The sequence below is a fragment of the Podarcis tiliguerta genome (assembly GCF_965153285.1).
Source record: "Podarcis tiliguerta genome assembly, chromosome: 17".
NCBI lineage: Eukaryota > Metazoa > Chordata > Lepidosauria > Squamata > Lacertidae > Podarcis > Podarcis tiliguerta.
The window spans coordinates 3,654,835-3,676,089 of record NC_139550.1 but is presented as its reverse complement, the minus strand read 5'-3'; the positions used below and the strand labels follow the sequence as shown (position 1 = coordinate 3,676,089).

Here is a 21,255-nt window from a genome sequence, read left to right as displayed (position 1 = left end):
CAGCTGGCTTCTTCTGCAAATTGCTGAAAGTGGTTTTTTCTCTCTGAGATTAATCCTGGAGAGGGAATTGTATGTTTGTATACAACATTGTGAGCGTATTGCCACAGCAGCTTGATTGCTAAACTACCATATGTCTGTATTAATTCATACGCATACTAACAGGAGCCATACCATTAATTCACACAGGCGAGGGTGAAACGGAATGCTGTGTACAGCATCGCTGTCAAATAATGTTGTGTGGAGTCTAAGGTCCAGTGGCGTTGCGTGGGTTGTCAGCACCCGGGGCAAGGTAAGTAATTTGCGCCCCCCGCTGCACTGTCCCTCCCCCAGATAGTCCCCCGCTCTCTCTCCACACCACACGCCTGGCACCCTCCACTCCACAGTGGGCGGGGACCCGGCGGCTTGGATCGGATTCGCACAGCCAGCACTGCAGTGAGAGAGAGTGAGTGAGCCAGGTAGGGGCAGAGAGCTGCGAGTGCGAGCGCCCCCCCCCCGATGTTGCGCCCGGTGCGGCCGGCCCCCCCTGCACCCCCCACGCTACGCCACTGCCTACATCCCAGAACTAGTCATTGTGAAAAAAGGAACAATACTTCATTGTTTAGAATTCTGCTTAAATGAAAGAACTTGATTCAGACCCTGGGAGTGTCCATGGAAAAAGAGACTATTTTGCTTAAAAACTTAAGGAAGTGAAGGCAGGTTTTGCCAAACTTTTGCAAAACTAAAAGCGATTTGAGTAGGGTTGCCCAAATCTGGTCTGAAACTAGAAAGAAATCAAATTCTGGACAAAGGAAGCGAAGTGACAGATTGGGTAACACATTTCAAGCCTGTCTAATGCTAGATTCTGAACATAGAATTTACTTTCTGGTCATGAGACTAAGGCTTGTTAAGGGGAAACATCTGGACTCACACGCAGGCTGTGATCTGATAAAACAAAGTCACCGAAATGTTCACCAGAAATGAAGACACCACACCGAGCAGCCCTACAGAGCTGAAGAGATGGTCCTTTATGTATTAGAATACAAAGTATATGGCCTAGCAATGGTGTTGAGATTTGAATTTACTGATGGAGATATGGGTAAGGATCTGCCTTCTTGCGGATTCTGCTCTAGGTTGCAGAGTCCCGGATGAGCCTGAAGGATTTGGGTGAAGATGGTTGGTGCTATAGAGACACATTTTAGCTGTACAGCGAGAGTATGCACAGTGACATCACTCCTAATACCAAGCAAAGGACAGAAGAGACCAGCAGAGACTGTGCCCTGCAGAATGCCTTGTATCAGATGAGCGTCACACACTGTCCATGCGTTCGTCTCTATGTGCTGCATCTTCTCTGCCTCACCGCCTCGCCATTGGAGCCACTGCTTTCACTCTCTCCCCTCTCCATTACTGAGAAAGAATTTCTTGCTCCAAAGCACCACTTCCTCTTCCCCTTCCTCCCTACTTAGCACTCGGTAAGTCTGGTTTTTTTGGCAAGGCTTCCGCATCACCTGAGGGGTGAAAGAAGAAGAACAGAACGTTAGAGCTGTCTTCTCCACTTCTGACGAAGGATCAAATCACCTTGCCCCAAACTAACCACAGGGTTAGGGTAAAGCCACCAGTTTGGTTTGCACTGGGTGCTGCGCTGCAGGGGGCACCATAACAGTGCTGTAGAACAGAGCGCAAGAGGCAGGGGAGGGCACCAGGTTTTAGCATCACACAGGGTGCCGCTGAAATTTGAGAGACCAAAGTTTGCCACCACTAGCCAAGTGGAACTTGGCATCCTTTAGAATTGGTGTGGGGAGCCCTTGGTAGAATTGGTGTGGGGAGCCCTTAGAATTGGTGTGGGGAGCCCTGACAAACTGGAATGTGTCCAGAGGAGGGCAACCAAAATGGTCAAAGGCCTGGAAACGATGCCTTATGAGGAACGGCTAAGGGAGCTGGGCATGTTTAGCCTGGAGAAGAGGAGGTTAAGGGGTGATATGATAGCCATGTTCAAATATATAAAAGGATGTCACATGGAGGAGGGAGAAAGGTTGTTTTCTGCTGCTCCAGAGAAGCGGACACGGAGCAATGGATCCAAACTACAAGAAAGAAGATTCCACCTAAACATTAGGAAGAACTTCCCGACAGTAAGAGCTGTTCAACAGTGGAATTTGCTGCCAAGGAGTGTGGTGGAGTCTCCTTCTCTGGAGGTCTTTAAGCAGAGGCTTGACAACCATATGTCAGGAGTGCTCTGATGGTGTTTCCTGCTTGGCAGGGGGTTGGACTCGATGGCCCTTGTGGTCTCTTCCAACTCGATGATTCTATGATTCTATGATTCTATTGTCCCCCAGATGTTGCTGGACTACAACTCCCCTCAATTGCAATGGCAATTGTAGTTCATCAACACCTGGAGGGCTAAAGTTGCCCTGCATGTTTTCAGGTTGTGTCCCGCGGCGACCCGGAAGTACCGGAAAGGGTTACTTCCGGGTTTCGCCGCTTGCGCATGCACAGACATGCAAAATGATGTCATGCGCATGCACAGAAGCAGCGAATTGCGACCAGCGCATGCACAGGTGCGGGGTGTGTTCTTTTCAGGTTGCAAACGGGACTCCGGAACAGATCCCGTTCGCAACCAGAGGTACCACTGTACTCTGCAAAGACTGAACCAAGATGGGGAACAGAGCTGCTGACTCGTTGGAAATGACTTGCAAAAGAGCAGCTAAGGGCTCCTCCAGATTTCTTGTTGCGCCACCCTTTCCAGGCACAGGTCTGAGCTTTAAAGCTCCATGTCCAAGTGGTTTTTGTTTTCCCAGGGAAAACCTGCATTTTACCACTGAATTGGAGGGATTTTACCACTGAATTGGAGGAAGCAGCAATCCATGGGAAATCACATTGATTCAGCAGCAAAAAAAGACTTCCCCCAGGGTGCAAGCCTGAGCAGTGTGCATGGAAATCCTGGGCTGTCTGGATGACAAGACGCCATTCTCGGTCTCTCTGGTGTGCTCCAGAGGAAAGCAGAGCAATACATTTGGCACCAGCTTGGCTATAGGACTTAGGGACACCACACCGGATTTGTGTAGGGTTTGTTGTTGTTGTTTAGTTGTTTAGTCGTGTCCGACTCTTCATGACCCCACGGACCAGAGAACGCCAGGCCCTCCTGTCTTCCACTGCCACCCGCAGTTTGGTCAAACTCATGCTTCAAGAACACTGTCCAACCATCTTGTCCTCTGTCCCCTTCTCCTTGTGCCCTCCATCTTTCCCAACATCAGGGTCTTTTCCAGGGAGTCTTCTCTTCTCATGAGGTGGCCAAAGTATTGGAGCCTCACCTTCAGGATCTGTCCTTCCAGTGAGCACTCAGGGCTGATTTCCTTCAGAATGGAGAGGTTTGATCTTCTTGCAGTCCATGGGACTCTCAAGAGTCTCCTCCAGCACCAGAATTCGAAAGCATCCATTCTTCAGCAATCAGCCTTCTTTATGGTCCAGCTCTCACTTCCATACATCACTACTGGGAAAACCAGAGCTTTTGCTATACAGACCTTTGTTGGCAAGGTGATGTCTCTGCTTTTTACTCCTGAGTTTTTTCTTCTCCCAAAGATATGCTGCAAGGTTTAGGACCAGAGTTTTCCTTCTCCCAGATGGGCTACCTTCCCAGGCTGATGGCCCCACCTGCCCCTATCACTGCATCTTTTCTTCTCAGTAAAACACAGGTGTTCCCGGGGAAATCGCCATGACAAAAACAAGCAAATGCTTGAAAACAAGCACGGTGCTTGAAAATGCAGACCTGTGCCCAGAAACATGGCACAAAAGGAAGTCTGGATGAGCCCTCAATGCTTGATCCAACTAAACAAAGACAGCCTTGTTGCTTTCTGCCCCTTTTCTTTTTAGTTGAAAGGAACGGGACGGGGATAAGCTTTGCCTTTCCGTAATGTGGGAGCACTCAACAAACAACTGATTTCTTATACTTAAGCTTCAAGAAGGGACCTTTAAGGTGTCATCCCCACCTTCTCTCCAGCATGGCTGTCTTTCAGACACTGCTTGCTCTTGAAAGCGCAGTAGGTGGGGTGTTGAACTCCTGTCGAGTCGCAGATCTGGGAAGAAGGAAATGACAAGGTGGCGGGGGTGACAGGAACAAACCAACATGATGGGGGCAAGGGACAGACATTCCATTAACACTCACTTCTTTTGGGAAATCTCCTTTTTGGAAGGAGAAATACTCTGTCTTCAACCACAGAGACACCCGATAATCATCACAGCCACGAGCAGCCAAGCGACCGCACCAATAGTCTGCTTTCAAGCCAGCATATGTCTCAACCCCAAAATACTCTTCTACCCCTGTGGGGACCTGGTGGTAAAAAATGAGGAGGAGGGAAAGGGGTGGAATCAATGGAACTTGTCCGCAAGCGAAGCTTTCTCTAATATCTGGGCAACCTAAACGTTTGGCTTACCCTGGAATGCATAGCCTGGTGTTGAGCCAAAATCCCCGGGTTGATGTAGGATGTGAATATGCCACCAACACAGTGGGTACGCTTCAGATTGGAGGCCCCTTGGCACTGCTCTGTCTTCAGGGAGCAGAAAGCACACTCAGAGCAGATGTCGGCATGGCGTCGGCCAAGGCTATCACACACCTAGGGAGTGACGGAGCAATGAGAAGGACCAAAACATAGCCGCGCCTGCTGGAACAATCTACCTCTCTGTCTTGAAGCATGTGGCAAACCACTGTTGCGGGTGCAGTCCTTCCCATCATGTTGGTTCTTCTGTTCAGAGTGCTGCCCCTTGCCTACCCTGCAACATTCCTCAGATGGAAATAGGGACAAATGTCTGGCGGCTTCTCCTCCTCCTCCCCCACTCTCCAGCACCCACTAGGAGCTGCCCAAGAGAGGAGGCCGGCAGTGGCAGCCATAGAGAGCCCATGGGATTCTCCTTCACAGCTGCCACTGCTGTTGCTTGGGACAAGCGCTGGCTCATCCCTCTCTCTGAGCTCAGTGGCAGCACCATGGGCTGGGGAAACAGGGACATTTCAGGATCAAGTCAAAAGCCAGGATGGCTTTCGTAATTCCAGGACTGTCCCTGGAAAAAAGGGGTGCTTGGAGGGTATGCCCTTCTAACTGAGGTAAAGGTAAAGGGAACCCTGACCATTAGGTCCAGTCGTGGCCGACTCTGGGGTTGCGGCGCTCATCTCGCTTTACTGGCCGAGGCAGCCGGCGTATAGCTTCCGGGTCATGTGGCCAGCATGACTAAGCCGCTTCTGGTGAACCAGAGCAGCACACGGAAATGCCATTTACCTTCCCGCCGGGGTGGTACCTATTTATCTACTTGCGCTTTGACATGCTTTTGAACTGCTAGGTTGGCAGGAGCTGGGACCGAGCAACGGGAGCTCACCCCGTCGCGGGGATTCAAACTGCCGACCTTCTGATCGGCAAGTCCTAGGCTCTGTGGTTTAACTGGATCCAAAAACTGATTTGCTGCTAGTCCAGGTACTTGTGTGAATTCTCAAAGGCCTAAATAACTTGGGCGCCAGTTGTCTGATTCCTGTGTTCCACTTCAGTCACTGAGACCTTCTGATGGGACACTCCTGGTGGTGCCATACGCCCCTGAGGCCTGGTTGACCATCACTAGAGACTGATCCTTTAGTGTGCTGAGCCCTGCCCTGTGGAACTGTTTATTCTTCCTTCAGAAGTTTTTTGAAACCTTTGTATAGACAGGAATTTAACACATGAATGTTCTTGTTGTTGTTGTTGTTGTTGTTGTTGTTGTTGTTGTTATGTTTTGTATGGACGGTCCCTTTCTTTATTTTATTTTTATATGTTGCATTCCGCCTTGCTGCATTCTTTTTAAAATGAAAGTGAGGATTATAAATTCACAGATAAAGTTCTGTTCAACCAAACTGCCTCCTCTCCTCCTCCTATCAGGACCTCTTACTAGCTCAGAAGGTGGCACCGAAATTTAAGGTGGGCTTGGAGATCTCCCCGTTTATCAACTGCTGGGCTCTGCTGTGAGAAGGTATGAAACTGGCCTCCAGCACGGAGCTTACCAAATCCCCAAAGCCAAAGGTTTTTGACTCCATTTGTTTCCAGGCCTTGCTAACAGGTGAGGATATGCAAATGTCTTGCAGCACTGCATAGCAGAGAATCACCAGAGCTTCTTCCTTGTCAAGAGCTAAGAGGCTAAGGCAACAAAGGAGAAACGGAGAGAAGGAAATTGTGAGAAGGAGGGCGGCCATTTTGATCTCCCAACCCCCTCACAATATCTCTTAGAGGCAGCTCCGATACCTGGGTGCTCATCAGCCCAAGAAGAAACCGCTGAAAATGGCAGCCTTCTATGTCAATCCCCGCCCCCTTCTCACTGTAACTAATTAAGGAAACATGGGACTAAGATGACTCATGTGTGGGGAAATGCATGCTGCGCTATCTGAGTAGATAGAGGAAGGGGAAGTTGATATCCAACTGCCATTTTCAGTGGCAAACCCGTATCTAGTCTCATGCCTTGTTTGAGCCTCAGAAGTGGTCCTTATTGACCATATTTTTCGCTCTATAAGACGCACCAGACCACAAGACGCACCTAGTTTTTGGAGGAGGAAAACAAGAAAAAAAAATATTCTGAATCTTAGAAGTCAGAACAGCAAGAAGGATCGTTGCAGTGAAAGCAGCAATCCCTCTTGCTGTTCTGGCTTCTGGGATAGCTGCGCAGCCTGCATTCGCTCCATAAGACGCACACACATTTCCCCTTACTTTTTAGGAGGGGAAAAGTGAGTCTTATAGAGCAAAAAATACGGTAAATCCACAGGACAAGTGCCCCTATGGCGTAATGCAGAGCCTCACAAAATAGTTTTCCCTGGGTCCCATAAAGGAGGAAATGTATGCTTTGGAGGAACCCATAAATGGTAATCTACAGAGAGTCCTATTACCAATTTGCTACATTGATGGGCTGTCAGAATATGTGCATGTTTTTTTCAAGTAATCAAGTGACGCCTCGTTTGAGTGAATGGGCCATCGTGGATGGTGACTGGCAAAAAGAGAGACATGCCCATGCAATTGGAAAATTAGCAAAAGAAGTTGACAATTTTAAAATAGATCTTACATATGATTGAATATGCAGTTGTTTAGGTTACTAAATAACTGATGCTAACATATAGGGCTGGGTTCCTACTGGCACAATGGGGATTTCCTCCCTTCCCCCCCTCTGAAATCCACTCTGAAATCTCTCTGGAGAATGCTGCAGAACAGTGTGCGGGATGTGGAGACGGGAGAACATTCCATTTGGCAAGCAGAAACCTTTGCCCTGATGGAACGATCGTCTTAGTGCAATGCTGAATGCCAACCACAGACGTTGCTTTTGAAAAATTCGCAACATGCTCCTTTAAGCTCTGCCTACAGCTGCCAGAAAATCTAATTGTGCTCTATGGTTTGGCAGTGCATTATCTGAAAGTGTGGAACTGCCAAAGGCTTGGGGTACGTTAACACTCTAGCAGGATACACCAGCAAACTCTTGGGTCCCAACAAATGTGCAGATATGAAACCCTGACAAACGTCTTTTTTTGTTTTGTTTTTTAAGGAGAAATGTATGACTAGGGGAAAGGAGGAGGAGGGGTTCTGGAGTAAAGACGAGGCAGGTGAGGAGAACATTAGTCCCCTGTCTTAGTTCCAGATCCAGGGTTTAGAGGACCCTTGGGTAATATGTCACCCATCTTTGTGGGTCTCCCTTCTCCTCACCAAGGCACCACAACCTACTCCTTTGCCTTGTTGTCCTGGGCCCAATCCCTACAACCAGTGGCATAGCGTGGGGGGTGCAGGGGGGCCCAGCCACACCAGGCACAGCATCTGGGGGGAGGGGGCGCTCGAGACTCGAGTGCTAAAATCCACGGGTTAGGGGGCGCAAATTACTTGCCTTGCCCCGGGTACTGACAACCCATGCTACGCCACTGCCTACAACTCCCAGGGTAGGAGGAAGGCAGGAGGGAAGTGGAGACTACTGCTCTTCACTTTGCTCTTCTCATTGCTTGCATTTTTTGAGAAGGTAGCTGAACAGGTGACAATAATGAACAGGATGTTTGCCCCCTGTAGGGCTGTGAGCATCAACTAGCGCCTGACAACACAAGTACCGATTCCTTTCTCCCCATCGCTCCTGTGCTCAACATCACCTGAGGATGTGCTCCCCCCCCCCCGGTTTCTTTATTTGAAACTTCACTCAACCTGTTATTCGTTCATTCAAACCACATTTCTTTCCACATTCATGGCTTCTTGTCTGCGTTTCAACCTTTTGTCGTCGCTGCTGCTGCTGCTGCTTCCTGGGTCGGCGGCAACAGAGCTGATTTGGGGAAGCTGCCATTAGAATTTCCCAGAATGCTCTGAGAATCGCATCATTGTGGGACATTTTGGAGGGGGGGTAGTGGAAAAGGCAAGTTCCATTAGCACCAACCCTTTCTCTCCAAATGACACGATGTTCAAAGAAGTCTACGAAAAAGAAGTGGAAGTCCCCCAAAAGGAGCTGCTGCCACTCTTAGGAAAAGATAAAGTCCCAGCCCTCAAATGGGTATAAATGGGATGACAATGAACCCATTTGTACCTATTAATTGCTCAGCAAAATCATTCCATTGCATCTAAAACGTCAACCGAAGTTTAATTCTTTGCTCAGTTACGCACCCTTAGAATCCACTCTTCCCTGAAGTAGCTGCTCTTTCTCTCTTCTTAAAAGTGAGTGGATTTGGTCTTCCGTGTTTTTTACTTGGTTTTAGAGTGTGTGGGCTTGTGGCTATTTGTAACATGGCCGTCACAATGGATAAATAACTGAGGAACTGCTAGACTGGCCCAAACTGGGAGCTGAAGCGTTGCATCGATGTCAATAATTTTGTATACCTTTGGGCAAGTTGTTTTTAAAGGAGTAAGGATATGGAGAGCCAACGATTTCCCTCATAAAACAAAGCAATGCAGCTGTCGCTCATCCACACACTGATTTAGCACTCATAGGGTGCTAGGCCCTGTACAAAATAAAGCCCGTATGCAAATCCTGACCAGAAAGCACCTTACAATCAACAATTAAGAGGAACATGGATTGGTGGTGTAGGAGATCTGGGAAGGAGAAAGCACGGAGTAAACTGAGAGGAGAGGAAAGATGGGGGTGACTCAGTTGTATGGCTTTGCCGTGTGCCAGAATATCCAAACCCTGTACATTGTCTGTTGGGGTGACTATGTTGACCGAGTTGAAGAAGCACGTCTTGAAAATAAACTTTAGGACTTTCCACATTATTTGTCCTCAATGCGCTTTTTATTTTCTACTTATAACTTTAGTCCACACAAGCATTTTGGAAATATAGAAATATATATTTAGTCAATATCATGAGGGGAAACGAAAGGGAGGAGCCAGTGGGAGCTGACAACAAAGGTGTCCCATCGCTAGGCATCTTCCTGTAGGCCCTGTCGCCTGTGCTTTGGGGGCCTGTTTTCCTCAGCAAATGCTACTACTTTTGGCCTGGGAGCAAGACCTGCCCTTACCTCCCCTTGGAACCGGACTCTTCCTGGCTAGTCAGCATATTCAGGTCTCCTTCGCTGCCTCCTTCCTTTGATCCTTTGGAAGGCTGCGCGTTCTCGGCATTCAGGGACTGCTCCAGAGAGAAGGCCATGCCGATCAGGCGGTGGATGCTCTTGTGGAGCTGCTGGTTTGAGAGCGCCTTGGTGACTGACGGCTCTTCAGCTTCGGAGACGGCCGTTTCGGTGGTGGACACGGCTTCCGCAGTGGCGGCGACGAGCACGGCACTCACGTAGTCCGGCGTGCTGGAGGGAGTTGAGAGGGAGCGTTCCCTGGCCACGGGCTCCTGGCCTGAGACGGCAAAGGAATATTTCAAAATGGCGTCGATGTTGGAGCGGAGGCGGGCGTCCCGGGAGGGTGTGGCACTGTGGTCTATTGGCGCCATGTTACGCAACTGGCTTGGGGATGGAGAAGCGGCATTGACTTCGTCTTGATCCTCGTACTCATCTTCATGTCTGTGCATGTGTTCGTACTCATGTTCATGCTCATGCTCATGCACGTGTTCATGTTCGTGCTCATGTTCATGCACATGTTCGTGCTCATGTTCGTGCTCATGTTCATGTTCGTGAACCTCATGTTCGTGAACCTCATGTTCGTGAACCTCGTGTTCGCGTTCATCCTCATCCTCTTCAAACTCTGGGCACAGTATCCGCTATCCAGGGTGGGGGTGGAGGAAGGAGAAAATTGGGGAAAACGTGACCAAGTTGTCTTGGGTGAAGAATCCTCTCTCCCACGCCCCCATGTAAAAGAGTCCTGTCTACATTTCTCATCAGACCTAGTTCATTACCTGGTATTAGTATTAGTACAGTGGTACCTCAGGTTAAGAACTTGATGCACTCTGGAAGTCCATTCTTAACCTGAAACTGTTCTTAACCTGAGGGACCACTTTAGCTAATGGGGCCTCCTGCTGCTGCCACACTGCCACCGCCGCGCGATTTCTGTTCTCATCCTGAAGCAAAGTTCTTAACCCGAGGTACTATTTCTGGGTTAGTGGAGTCTGTGACCTGATGTCCCCTCTTGAAAGACCATAACCACAGTGAAGGCCTATTTTCTGCTGCTATTTCAAGCAGACCTGGCTCCCTGGTGCGGTTAAGTCCAGCTCTATTTATTTCATATGCCGCTTCTATGCCAAAATAAGAGGTCTTCTGCACGATGTCTGTGGTTTAGGGGGAAATGGAATCTTTCCACCTCACCTGGGATGGAAAAACATATAGGGTAGGACTACTGCTTACACCTTTGATGGCCAAACTTAGCCCTCCAGCTGTTTTGGGACTACAATTCCCATCATCCCTGACCACAGGTCCTGTTAGCAAGGGATGATGGGAGCTGAAATCCCAAAACAGCTTGAGTGCCAAGTTTGGCTATCACTGGATTACAACAAAGCACCACCACCACAAACTGGCTTATAAGTATAAAAACAATTTTACTAGAATAATAGCTAGAATAGAGATAGACTTGTAACCATTCAAACATACTAAGGCGCCATGTGCAAAACAAAGCCTGGAGATACTGTAAACATGGAGTGGATAAATGTACAACTGTATCTTAACAAGTTACATGTGCAGTATACGTTATACAGACTGGATAAATGAACCGTTCAACAAGTAGCGTAACTCCAATCACAGAACGGCAACCCCGTGCCGCCACAATGGCAAGGGTAGCACACTGGAGAATATGAAAAAGTTTTTCAAAGCTGTTTTTCAAAGATTGAACTGGATGAGATGTTCTTCAATGGGTCTTGAGTTGGAAACACAAAGCCGTATGCATGGATCAATCACAGGAAGGCAATTCAAAGCCACCACCCTGGTGAGAATAATAGCGCAAGTGGGCAAAAGGAGATCTGTTCTGCGGATATATTACAGGTTTCGCTGCACGCTTCATCAGTCTGAAAAGCCGGTCATACAAAACGGTTTATAACGTTTATTGCACATGTAACTTGTTAAGATGCAGTTGTTCACTTATCCACTCCATGTTTACAGTATCTCCAGGCTTTGTTTTGCACATGGCTCCTTAGTATGTTTGTTGCTTCTTGAATGGTTACAAGTCTATCTCTATTCTAGCTACAGTGGTGCCTCGCAAGACGAAATTAATTCGTCCTGCGAGTTTTTTCGTCTTGTGAATTTTTCGTCTTGTGAATTTTTCATCTTGCGAAGCACGGTTTCCCATAGGAAATGCATTGACGGTTTTAAGAAAAAGGCGCAAGACGTTTTCATCTGGCGAAGCAAGCCCATAGGGAAATTTGTCTTGCGAAGCAACTCAAAAAACAAAAAACTCTTTCATCTTGCGAGTTTTTCATCTTGCGAGGCATTCGTCTTGCGAGGTACCACTGTATTATTCTAGCAAATTTGATTTATACTTATAAGCCACTTTGTTGTTTTGTTGCATAATTATTACTGTCAACACATTTGGTACTTTGTGCATATACAACACTGGATTGCACAATAGGGTCTCACCCCCTCTTCCTCTCCACAGGCACCCCCTGAAATTGGCTAACAGGGTTGTCCGGAGGAGCCCCAAAACAGTGTGCAAGGGGATGTGGGGGGAGCTTCACGTCTGATAAGCTGGAATGCTCTGAACCATCAATTTAGCATGATGTGGAATTCCTCATATTATTTTAAAGAGAGGCTTGAAAGAAGCATCACTTCCCCTGGCATGCAGACCTATTTGTTTTGTCGTCTCTTCTAAAAGAATTCCAGCAGTGTTATGTACTGAGTTGAATAGGATCCAAAATGCAGCAGTCTGATTGGTCCTAGAACAATGCAGCAGTATGACTGGTCCACAGGAGCCACCCAATCCAGCTCCAGGTGGAAGTGAATCCACAACCCGATTGGCCTACAGGAGAAGCCCGGAATTAGCCAATCACGGGCAGCCCATTGTGTAAATAATGTATATAAAGCAGATATTGTGGGGGAACTTTGATTCCTCCTCACCACTATGAGCTGAATAAAGAGCATGAAATCCACTCTGGACTCCGAGTATATTTCAGGCAGGTTTTCCAAATAATATTAAATCTTCAAAACCCGATTACCGGGGGCAAAAGGAAAGGGAGAACATGTACACAAAGAGCAATGTTCTGTCTTGAAACAACCCTAGAATCATAGAATCATAGAATCATAGAGTTGGAAGAGACCCCAAGGGCCATCGAGTCCAACCCCCTGCCAAGCAGGAAACACCATCAGAGCACTCCTGACATATGGTTGTCAAGCCTCTGCTTAAAGACCTCCAAAGAAGGAGACTCCACCACACTCCTTGGCAGCAAATTCCACTGTCGAACAGCTCTTACTGTCAGGAAGTTCTTCCTAATGTTTCCTAACCCTAATTTAATACATTATCTGAAAAAAAGGTATCACCCGTCTCCTGCTTGAAAGCAGATCAACCGCTCCTAAGGAAGATGAGGCAGGGCCAGGAATAAAAAAGCATTGGGAAGCTACATTCACCGTTGTTTCTCTGGGCACGCAGGTTTTGCAAGTTTTGGAAGCACCACAAAAGAAACTGCAAAACCTGCTGGGCCAAGAGGCCACGGTGAAATGATCCTATCCACCACAGGCAGTGGAAATAGGGATGCCTGGTTGTGTTAACAGCACAACCCCTTCTCTGCATTCGTTCCTCAGTCCTTCCAGCCCGGAGCCAAGGCAATATTAAAGTCCTGCTTGCTGCAGCAGATACAAAGGACCGGAAAAAGAAAAGGCAGGAAAGTGTAGCAATTGCATAATCCCCCTATAAATTAAACTTTCAGCAGCTGGTAAAATCATGAGTAGTTCAGGGATTTTTTTTTTTTTAATTATAAGTTGTGTGCCCTTGCTTCTCAGTTTGACCCTTCTACATGGTTTTGTATGTTTTGTGGTATTTTATGCATTGTGACTTGCCATTATCTTTACCGATTGCAGTTTAGTGATTCTTTATTGTAATTGTTAAGTGTAATTTTTATTTGCTGATATTTCATTTTACTGTTTACTCTTACATTCTGGCGAATTATTGAATATTGCTTTACAGTCGTACCTTGGAAGTCAAACAGAATCCGTTCCAGAAGTCCGTTTGGCTTCCAAAACGTTCGCAAACCAAAGCACGACTTCTGATTGGCTGCAGGAAGCTCCTGCAGCCAATCAGAAGCTGCAGAAGCCCCATCGGACACTGGGCTTCCAAAAATAGTTTGCAAACCGGAACAGCCACTTCCGAGTTTGCAATGTTCGGAGGCCAAAATGTTTGACTCACAAGGCGTTTGAAAACCAAGGTACGACTGTATTTGATATAAGTTGTTGATTTTAAAGTTGTGTTTTTATTATGGCTTTTTTTGTATTGGATCAGGTTGTTAATAGGTGTGCGATCTTTGCTGTCTATTTTGTTGTTTCTTCAGGTTGTAAACCGCCTTGGATATGGTAATATCCAAAGGTGGTACAGTATACAAATTAAAAGTGTGCCCATCCAAACATTTGCCCTAAGATCTGAGCGAAGGCAAGGGACTCGTAAGAAAACACACCTTCTATAATGTAACAAACTCATGACAGCCATGATTTCTGAATAGCGTATGCCAATTTAAGGCAGAAGTTTCTTGGCCTGTGCACTGGGTGCCCCTTGTTGTCAAGGCTGCAAAATGGAGGAAGACTGATACAGTGGTACCTCGGTCCTTGTACTTAATCCGTTCCAGGAATCCGTTCGACTCCCGAAACGGTTCAAAAGCCAAGGCGCAGCGTCTGATTGGCTGCAGGAGCTTCCTGCACTCAATCTGAAGCCGCATTGGGTGTTCGGCTTCTGAAAAACGTTTGCAAACCAGAACACTCACTTCCGGGTTTGCGGTGTTCAGGAGCGGATTTGTTCGGGAGCCAAGCCATTTGAGTACCAAGTACAGTGGTTGTTGTTGTTGTTGTTTAGTCGTTTAGTCGTGTCCGCCTCTTCGTGACCCCATGGACCAGAGCACGCCAGGCACTCCTGTCTTCCACTGCCTCCCGCAGTTTGGTCAGACTCATGTTTGTAGCTTCGAGTACAGTGGTACCTCGGGTTAAGTACTTAATTCGTTGTGGAGGTCTGTTCTTAACCTGAAACTGTTCTTAACCTGAAGCACCACTTTAGCTAATGGGGCCTCCTGCTGCCGCTGCGCTGCCGGAGCACGATTTCTGTTCTCATCCTGAAGCAAAGTTCTTAACCCGAGGTAATATTTCTGGGTTAGTGGAGTCTGTGACCTGAAGCGTATGTAACCCGAGGTACCACTGTACCACTATATAGCATTGTGCTATCAGGTCTCAGTGTAACTCCACCTCTCAAGGCAAGCTGCTGGGTCCTTGCGAAAGCATCAGTAAGACTGTGGCCTGGTTTGTGTGGCACCCTGCCTCGCCCCAGCCATCTCGGCTTGCCCGTCCACTCTCAGTCCGCATTTTTGTTCCAGATCTGCTCTGGGCATCTTCTCATGTAGGACCTTGTCCTGTACAGTGGTACCTCGCAAGACGAATGCCCCGCAAGACGAATGCCTCACAAGACGAAAGAGTTTTTTGTTTTTTGAGTTGCTTCGCAAGACGAATTTCCCTATGGGCTTGCTTCGCAAGACGAAAACGTCTTGCGCCTTTTTCTTAAAACCGTCAATGCATTCCTATGGGAAACCGTCAATGCATTTCCTATGGGAAACCATGCTTCGCAAGACGAAAAATTCACAAGACGAAAAAACTCGCAGAACGAATTAATTTCGTCTTGCGAGGCACCACTGTATCTCTATCTGTGCCTCTGCACTAACCCTCCTGAAATCCTCCAGTTATGTGGGAAGGTGAAGGGTAACCTATTAAGGGACCTTAACAATATCCACATGCCTCAACCTTCTGCTTTTTAGCCAAATCACTCAGAATTTCATATTCTTCTAAAAACAGGAGCTCTGTTGAAGCGGGCAGACATACTTCTCTCCTCCTCACCTTGACGTAGAATCTCCGGTTTGAACACCGAAACTGTGCAAATAGACAAAAAGTCTCAAAACGTATAACGTGAGGAAGATCCGCGCAGATGGGACCTGGAAGCAGAAGGCGAAAAGTCTTACCATGGGAAGGAAGAACGAAAAGTACCATATCCTCCAGCATTGCTCAGAAGTAAACAAACGCACCAGTTGTTGAACTGAGCTATACACTTATGTTCTCTAATGATTGAGGGGTCTGTGGCAGTATATTGCCAAACAACTAACTACCTTCGGCCAATTTCTTTTCCCCCAATCCCTTAAAGCCGGGAGGAGAATTTTTACATTGTTTTGCTTCCAAAGCACAAGACATTCAGAACTGCATCGAATTATCGTTGCAGACTGGGACGCGGGTGGCGCTGTGGGTAAAAGCCTCAGCGCCTAGGGCTTGCCTATCGAAAGGTCGGCGGTTCGAATCCCCGTGGCGGGGTGCGCTCCCGTTGTTCAGTCCCAGCGCCTGCCAACCGAGCAGTTCGAAAGCACTCCCGGGTGCAAGTAGATAAATAGGGACCGCTTACTGGCGGGAAGGTAAACGGCGTTTCCGTGTGCGGCTCTGGCTCGCCAGAGCAGCGTTGTCACGCTGGCCACGTGACCCGGAAGTGTCTCCGGACAGCGCTGGCCCCTGGCCTCTTGAGTGAGATGGGCGCACAACCCTAGAGTCTGTCAAGACTGGCCCGTACGGGCAGGGGTACCTTTACCTTTACCTTATCGTTGCAGACTAATGAAAGCCCGTTCCCCTTCCCATGTAAATCCAGATTAATAGTTACAGTTGTGGTTTGGGGAATCAAAGCAGGGAAAGGGCACAATCCACTCCAAGGTACTCCTGGGCAAGCCTTGCACAGGTCTGTTTCCGGGTGAATTGTGTCCTCCCTGAACAGAATGGCAGTAAAGGTGAGCCGATGAAAACGCCTAGAGCATCTTCTGTTTCTTCTCTTAGGACTTCATCTAGTAGGCTGAGTGTGGATCCACAAGTGGGTCTTGGCCCGACCTAAGGAGGCTTGCTTCCCTGGCAAAGCCACCATTGTATTTTAATTTTTGAAGAGAAATAGAAAAATAAGAGGCGCATGGAGAGAGAAGGAAAGAGAGATGGGGCATGTCTAGCAATATACCGTATTTTTTGCTCTATAGGACGCACCCGACCATAGGACGCACCTTGTTTTAGAGGGGGGAGAACAAGGGGGGAAAAAATCTCCCCCTCTCTGCTCAGCGCCTCTTCAGTGAAGCAGCAGGAGAAACAGAGCCCCTTCCATTTCTCCTCCCGCTTCGCTGAAGGGGCGCTGCGCAGCTCTCCCTCTCTGCTGAAGCCAGCAGACTCTTGCTCTCCCGGCTTCAGCAAAAGGAACCCAAAGCCTTCGGAGCGCAGCGTGAGTTCCCGCTGTGCTCCGGAGGCTTCAGGTGGCTATCCCTGAAGCCTGGAGAGCGAGAGGGGTCGGTGCACAGAGGGAGCGCTCCCTCTGTGCTTCGGAGGCTCCCCGTTGCTATCGCTGAAGCCAAGGCGCCTGCATTTGCTCCATAGGACGCACGCACATTTCCCCTTAATTTTTGGAGGGGAAAAAGTACGTCCTATAGAGTGAAAAATACGGTATATCTTTTGCTTGTTCTATATTTGCTGATTGCGATAGCTATGCTCCTTTTGTGAATTGTAGTTTGCTAGATAATAATAGTAGTAATAATAATAGTAGTAATAATAATAGTAGTAGTAATAATAATAATAATAACAATAATAATAATTTTATTATTTATACCTTGCCCATCAGGTTGGGTTTCCTGAGCCACTCTGGGTGGCTCCCAATGGAATATTAAAAACACAATAAAACATCAAACGCTAAAAACTTCCCTAAACAGGGCTGCCTTCAGATATCTTCTAAAAGTCAGATAGTTGTTTATTTCCTTGACATCTGCAGATACTAAAAAGTATTTTTGCTACAGATACTAAAAAGTATTTATTAGCCACCTCTCTGCCCCGTCTTGACAGAACTACAATTCCAAGGGTTCCCCAGGGTTAAGAAATACTGAAAACCCTGCATTTCGCCGGTGTAGATATGCCTTGTGAAAGAAGAAATTATAAAGTTTTGTTTAAAAAAAAACAATTCAAAAGTTGGTTCTCTGCTGAAAATTGGTTTTAAAGGTTGGCCTGAAGTCTGAAAAAGTTGAGGATGGTTGCCATAGGACCCGCACAGACATTTACAGGCCATATTTAGAGAGATCTGTAGATTTACAGACTGCAGAAAAGGCTGTTGTTGGCGGGAATCGTATATTGAAGAAAGTGCAACCAGAGTCTCTCACCACAAAAGGGTTCTGGTGGGAATCTGAAGCGTGAACCAGTGATCTGCACATACCATCTGGGATCTCGCCATGGTTCTCATACTGATCCAGCTGTAGGATTTTAGGATCCTGGCAACCTTTTCTGTGTCGGATCTGACACACCACGCTTGCCTTCCACTTGGGCCTCATGGACGCAAAAAAGTCCAGGTACTCAGCAGCCGTGAGGGGGCTGCCTGGTTGGTAGGACAAAGTTCTCGGGATCAACTGCGCCAGGAAGATTAGGAAACCTGAAGGAGAAGTTATCCGTCTGTCAGATTTTTATCGCTTATAGCCAGTGGCTGTTACACCACATATTACAAAACAAAACACATGTTAGAAAATGTCCAAGAGGAAATTAAGTTACAAGGTACAAGGAGATGTTATAAGAATTTTAAGGTCTCAAATATAGAATAAATATTCATAAATGCACACATATCTAAATATACAAACCATGTGTCTGAAATAGTACGGGAGAGCAATACTGGAGCCATTTTGACTCTCCCAATGACCTCAGATATTCCTCTGCAGTAAGGGCGACAAATGGGGAAATCCTTCCCATTGTCTTTTTGCTTGCAAATCCTGTCTTTAAGGGCTTATTTGTGCATGAATAGGGTGAGCCTTTGACCTGGATTCAAGAACTAAAGTATTAACCACCACAAAAGAATAGCCAGGCTGCCCAGGTAAGGCAATCAGTGACTGTTATCAGGTATCCTGGAAGACAGGATTTCTGCTGTAGACCACCTCTTTCTGTGATGTATGTATGATGTTTTGGGGGGGTCGTCTTGAGCTATAGGGTGGGCAATTTAAAAAGTCTATAAAAGGGCTTGAGCACCATTGTTCAGGGTTCTCCTCCCTCTTGTGTGTGATGAGTGGGGACTCTGTTGCAACAGTTCCTTTAATAAAGGTCAGGCTTACTAGCCGCTTTGTTTCTCAATATTCTCTGGTTGGCCTCTGTTATTTTCTCCTACTGATAGGGAACCCACTTAAGGACTCTCTACGGGCTCTGGAATACCCCATAATGGAAAGGGAGAAGTTTTTTCTTATAACAGCATGTTATAAAAAGTCCAATAGGAAATTAAGTTACTACAAAGATAAGGAGTAAAGGTAAAGGTAAAGGGACCCCTGACCATTAGGTCCAGTCGTGGATGACTCTGGGGTTGCGGCGCTCATCTCCCTTTATTGGCCAAGGGACAGCTTCCGGGTCATGTGGCCAGCAGGACTAAGCCGCTTCTGGCGAACCAGAGCAGCACACGGAAATGACGTTGACTTTCCCGCCGGAGCGGTACCTATTTATCTACTCGCACTTTGCCGTGCTTTTGAACTGCTAGGTTGGCAGGAGCAGGGACAGAGCAACGGGAGCTCACCCCGTCGCGGGGATTCGAACCGCCGACCTTCTGATTGGCAAGTTCTAGGCTCTGTGGTTTAACCCACAGCGCCACCTGCGTCCCTTTTAAAAGATAAGGAGTACAAGGAGACAAAAGCAACACATGATCAGTCTATTCTGTGACCCCCTCAACTGCACTCAGATCAATGGGTCCTTTGTAAAGCATTAACTGCCAATACCACAGCAAAAACAACAGTCTCTAAAATACTTCCACACAATAAAAACAAAACCCAAAACTTTCAGGCTAAATCTTACGCACATTTTCACTGTTGAACACAGTGAAACGTACACCTGAGTAAAAATACATGAGATTACACTGTCATGCCCTTGTTATAAAAGATGGTGTTCCTTCACCCAATATTGAATACTGACACTTCTACGTAGATTCCCTCACAATAGCACAGGCCGCAGTAGTTCATTACTGAGCCACCAGAAAGTAGAAGGGGGCCATCTATTGTCCAAAACAGAGATGCAAAATTTGCCGAACTTTTCTCTGCCACCAAGCTTGTGCAGGCAAATAAAGAAAATGTGTTTCTGTAATCGTTGATGGTCTCCAATTTTTTTTACATTGCTTTTATTGCCTATAGATGCTGTTGTTGCAAGCTTTTTTCTGTTTTTTAAACATGTAGTTGCATATAAATATTTTTTGTAAATAAAATTACTGAATATTACTGAACGACTGCACCCAAACCTTGTTAAATACAGTGGAACCTCGGTTTTCGAACATAATCCATTCCGGAAGACTGTTCGACTTCCGAAATGTTCGGAAACCGAGGATCAATGGGCTGGCTGCAAAGTTAATGGGAAACAATGAAAAACATGCTTCAGAAGCCGTACAACTTCTGAGGCGCATTCGAAAATGGAAGCAATTACTTCCGGGTTTTCGGTGTTCAGATTCCGAATTGTTTGGCTTCTGAGACACTCAAAAACTGAGGTTCTACTGACTGACTTATCAAACCTAAACTTTTTATTTACCAATGAATATCTCTTAAGATGGAGGGATGCGGGTGGCACTGTGGGTTAAACCACAGAGCCTAGGACTTGCCGATCAGAAGGTCAGTGGTTCGAATCCCCACGACGGGGTGAGCTCCCGTTGCTCGGTCCCTGCTCCTGCCAACCTAGCAGTTCGAAAGCACATCAAGTGCAAGTAGATAAATAGGTAGCGTTCCGGCGGGAAGGTAAATGGCGTTTCCGTACGCTGCTCTGGTTCGCCAGAAGCGGCTTAGTCCTGCTGGCCACATGACCCAGAAGCTGTACGCCGGCTCCCTCGGCCAATAAAGCGAGATGAGCGCCACAACCCCAGAGTCGGTCATGACTGGACCCAATGGCCAGGGGACCCTTTACTTTTACCTCTTAAGAAACGATGACAGCAACATCCATTTCACAATTCATTGTGAAGGAATAGTTCATAAGAGACTTCTTAACTCACCCACCCACCCCAAATGTCCAGTTTTCTTCAAATCCAGACCAGGCAGAATAAGTTAAAATCACAGTGGGATCAGATCGATGGACTAAGGCCCATGTTGACTTTTATGTCTGACTTCCACGTTAAAAGGAGCTGTCAGAAAAGAGCACCAGCCAGAATATACAACCAAGCCAGTCAAGAGCAATGGCAGTTATAGGCCATATGGAGCCAAAGATGATCTCAAACCAGAAATCCAGGCAGGCTTCTTCTTGGATAAACAGAGAGGTCGGTCACTCACCCACCAGACAGGCCCATCGTAGCAACTTGAGCCTCAACATCGCCGTTCTGCATCAGGCTCACCCCATTTCAAAGGCCAACAAGACCAGAAGCTGTTGGAATGAGAACACAATGACCTCACAGTTGAAGCCATTGCAGGAGAGCAACAAGAGAAAGAATCTAGGTGGACTAAGGAGGGTTGGGCAGGGGATGGGGAGAACAGGAAAGTGATTTTACATGTGGCAGCCCGAATATGAGGCAAGATAACACACCAGGTTCCATCTGTAATTGAAAGCAGTCGAGTGGGAAGCAAACTTCTGAATAATGGGCCACAATTTGATAGAAAAATGAATGGGAGCAGATGAGGAACATAGACATGTTATTCAAGTCTGGTTCATTCAAGTGGGGTTTACACAGGAGATGCTTGTGGACGTTAATTACCGTATTTTTCACTCTATAAGACGCACCAGACCACAA

The 21,255-nt window shown here is 47.1% G+C and overlaps 1 protein-coding gene across 2 annotated transcripts; it reads right to left on the bottom strand.

Annotated features, from left to right (window-relative positions):
• Window positions 1–981: 981 nt before the first annotated feature.
• Window positions 982–20,898, bottom strand: ACRBP (acrosin binding protein). Of its 2 annotated transcripts, XM_083420109.1 has the most exons (9): window positions 20,801–20,898; window positions 17,749–17,961; window positions 15,375–15,469; window positions 9,447–10,132; window positions 5,990–6,122; window positions 4,404–4,583; window positions 4,136–4,300; window positions 3,960–4,046; window positions 982–1,484 (listed from the first exon to the last, which is right to left on the bottom strand). In XM_083420109.1, exons 1-9 carry the CDS (start codon window positions 20,838–20,840, stop codon window positions 1,362–1,364), a joined length of 1,722 nt encoding a protein of 573 aa, XP_083276235.1. In that variant the 5' UTR covers window positions 20,841–20,898; the 3' UTR covers window positions 982–1,361. The 2 variants fall into 2 exon arrangements, with proteins under 2 accessions (XP_083276235.1, XP_083276236.1); XM_083420110.1 differs by lacking the exon at window positions 17,749–17,961 and having other exon boundaries at window positions 20,801–20,892.
• Window positions 20,899–21,255: the final 357 nt, after the last annotated feature.

Bases quoted from the DNA above. Each gene is read 5' to 3' on its own strand.
- ACRBP (XM_083420109.1), bottom strand. From the start codon at position 20,840: ATGTTGAGGCTCAAGTTGCTACGATGGGCCTGTCTGGTGG. The intron at 17,962-20,800 runs GTGAGTGACCGA...CTTCTCCTTCAG, and splicing joins ACGATGGGCCTGTCTGGTGG to GTTTCCTAATCTTCCTGGCG. The intron at 15,470-17,748 runs GTATGTGCAGAT...TTCTGCTTCCAG, and splicing joins CCATGGCGAGATCCCAGATG to GTCCCATCTGCGCGGATCTT.